Below are 1359 nucleotides of genomic sequence, written 5' to 3'. Positions count from 1 at the left end.
GAAATAGAAGTTTAGGAGATAGGGTTGTGTCAAATGGTCATGTGGTAGCATTCTGCTCCTTCCTTTTTACTACTTCTTCATTTTTGTTTTGTTTGGTTGTCATGATGTCACGTGAATGTCACCCTCAACCCACCCCACCCCACCCCCTCTTTTAAAACACCTCTAACAAGTTAGTTTTTACACACTCATCATTTTTTGATCAAGAAAGTGTAATGAACCTTAACCTTTCTCCTTGTCTTTCTCCAGTGGAGCAAATGGAGTATAACGTCGAAAAGCATGACGAGCAACATCAAATTGTCTCGTCTTCGGCCCCTTTTCGTGTTTTCTTCGATCCAAGTGAAGATCATCACATGGGGTTTTACCAATATCCCCATTTGTACCAACCCCAGGTATATATTTTATTTTATTATTGTATGATTAATGTGTAATAAATACATCAACTAATTATTATCTTTGTCTTAATTAGGTTGAGTACTATGGGTGTCATAGAGGATCATCATCGTGCTATGAGATCGAAAACAAGGTCGAAAATGGAGTGAAATGGATATCTTCGAAGGCGAAGAAGGAAGTAAAGAAGGTGATGATGGCTTCGTCCGATCTGAATTTATCTTACAACCCTATTAGGGTTTGCTCGGATTGCCACACAACCAAGACCCCTCTTTGGAGAAGCGGTCCGAAAGGCCCCAAGGTAATTAACTATACGATAAAATGTCTCATTTGATTTTAGTACGTGTTTTAAAAGATTACAACAAATTAAACCTAGAAATGACCTATTTTTTTGTGTTTAATAGGCAATTAATTTATAGTTTTATAATAAAATATGAGACACGATCCGTTTTTTTCAAACACATTTTATCTCTCAATAATCCTCACATGATTCTATATGCTACCAAATTGTGTAGTCTCTTTGCAATGCGTGCGGGATTAGGCAAAGGAAGGCGAGGCGGGCCATGGCCGCGGCAGCAAGCAACGTTGGAGTGGCACCACCGCAGCCGATGAAGGTGAAGGCCAAACGGTGCAAAGTGGGTGGTGGTGGATCATCTACTAGTAATAGCAATGGGAGGAAGATGGAATTTGAGGATTTCTTGATAAATTTGAGCAACAAATTGGCATTAATTCATCGAGTTTTCCCTCAAGATGAGAAGGAAGCTGCAATCTTGCTCATGGCCCTATCTTCTGGCCTTGTTCATGGCTGATTTTTATTTGATTTAGAGAAAGAGAGAAGTTTAGTTTTTTTTTGTTTGTTTTTGTGATCCATCAGTTTGTAGAAGGTCCACCACTTAGATTTTATGGTGTTGATCATTTTGTGATTTTAAATAAGGAGAAATGAGTAGTAATAATTTAAATTTTTGTGGCAAA

At 38.2% G+C, this 1359-nt stretch overlaps 1 protein-coding gene across 1 annotated transcript; it reads left to right on the top strand.

The window, feature by feature from the left end:
• Positions 1-198: 198 nt before the first annotated feature.
• Positions 199-1359, top strand: LOC125196880 (putative GATA transcription factor 22). Its single transcript, XM_048095540.1, has 3 exons — positions 199-389; positions 467-688; positions 903-1359. Exons 1-3 carry the CDS (start codon positions 213-215, stop codon positions 1194-1196), a joined length of 693 nt encoding a protein of 230 aa, XP_047951497.1. The 5' UTR covers positions 199-212; the 3' UTR covers positions 1197-1359.

The sequence above is a fragment of the Salvia hispanica genome, chromosome 6, assembly GCF_023119035.1.
Source record: "Salvia hispanica cultivar TCC Black 2014 chromosome 6, UniMelb_Shisp_WGS_1.0, whole genome shotgun sequence".
In the NCBI taxonomy this organism is placed as follows: domain Eukaryota; kingdom Viridiplantae; phylum Streptophyta; class Magnoliopsida; order Lamiales; family Lamiaceae; genus Salvia; species Salvia hispanica.
The sequence above is the reverse complement of the archived record's forward strand: the minus strand, read 5'-3'. Positions and strand labels throughout refer to the sequence as shown.

Coding starts and splice junctions, on each gene's coding strand:
- LOC125196880 (XM_048095540.1), top strand. CDS start 213: ATGAACCTTAACCTTTCTCCTTGTCTTTCTCCAGTGGAGCAAATGGAG. Junction 390..466: donor CCCATTTGTACCAACCCCAG/GTATATATTTTA, acceptor TGTCTTAATTAG/GTTGAGTACTATGGGTGTCA. Junction 689..902: donor GCGGTCCGAAAGGCCCCAAG/GTAATTAACTAT, acceptor CAAATTGTGTAG/TCTCTTTGCAATGCGTGCGG.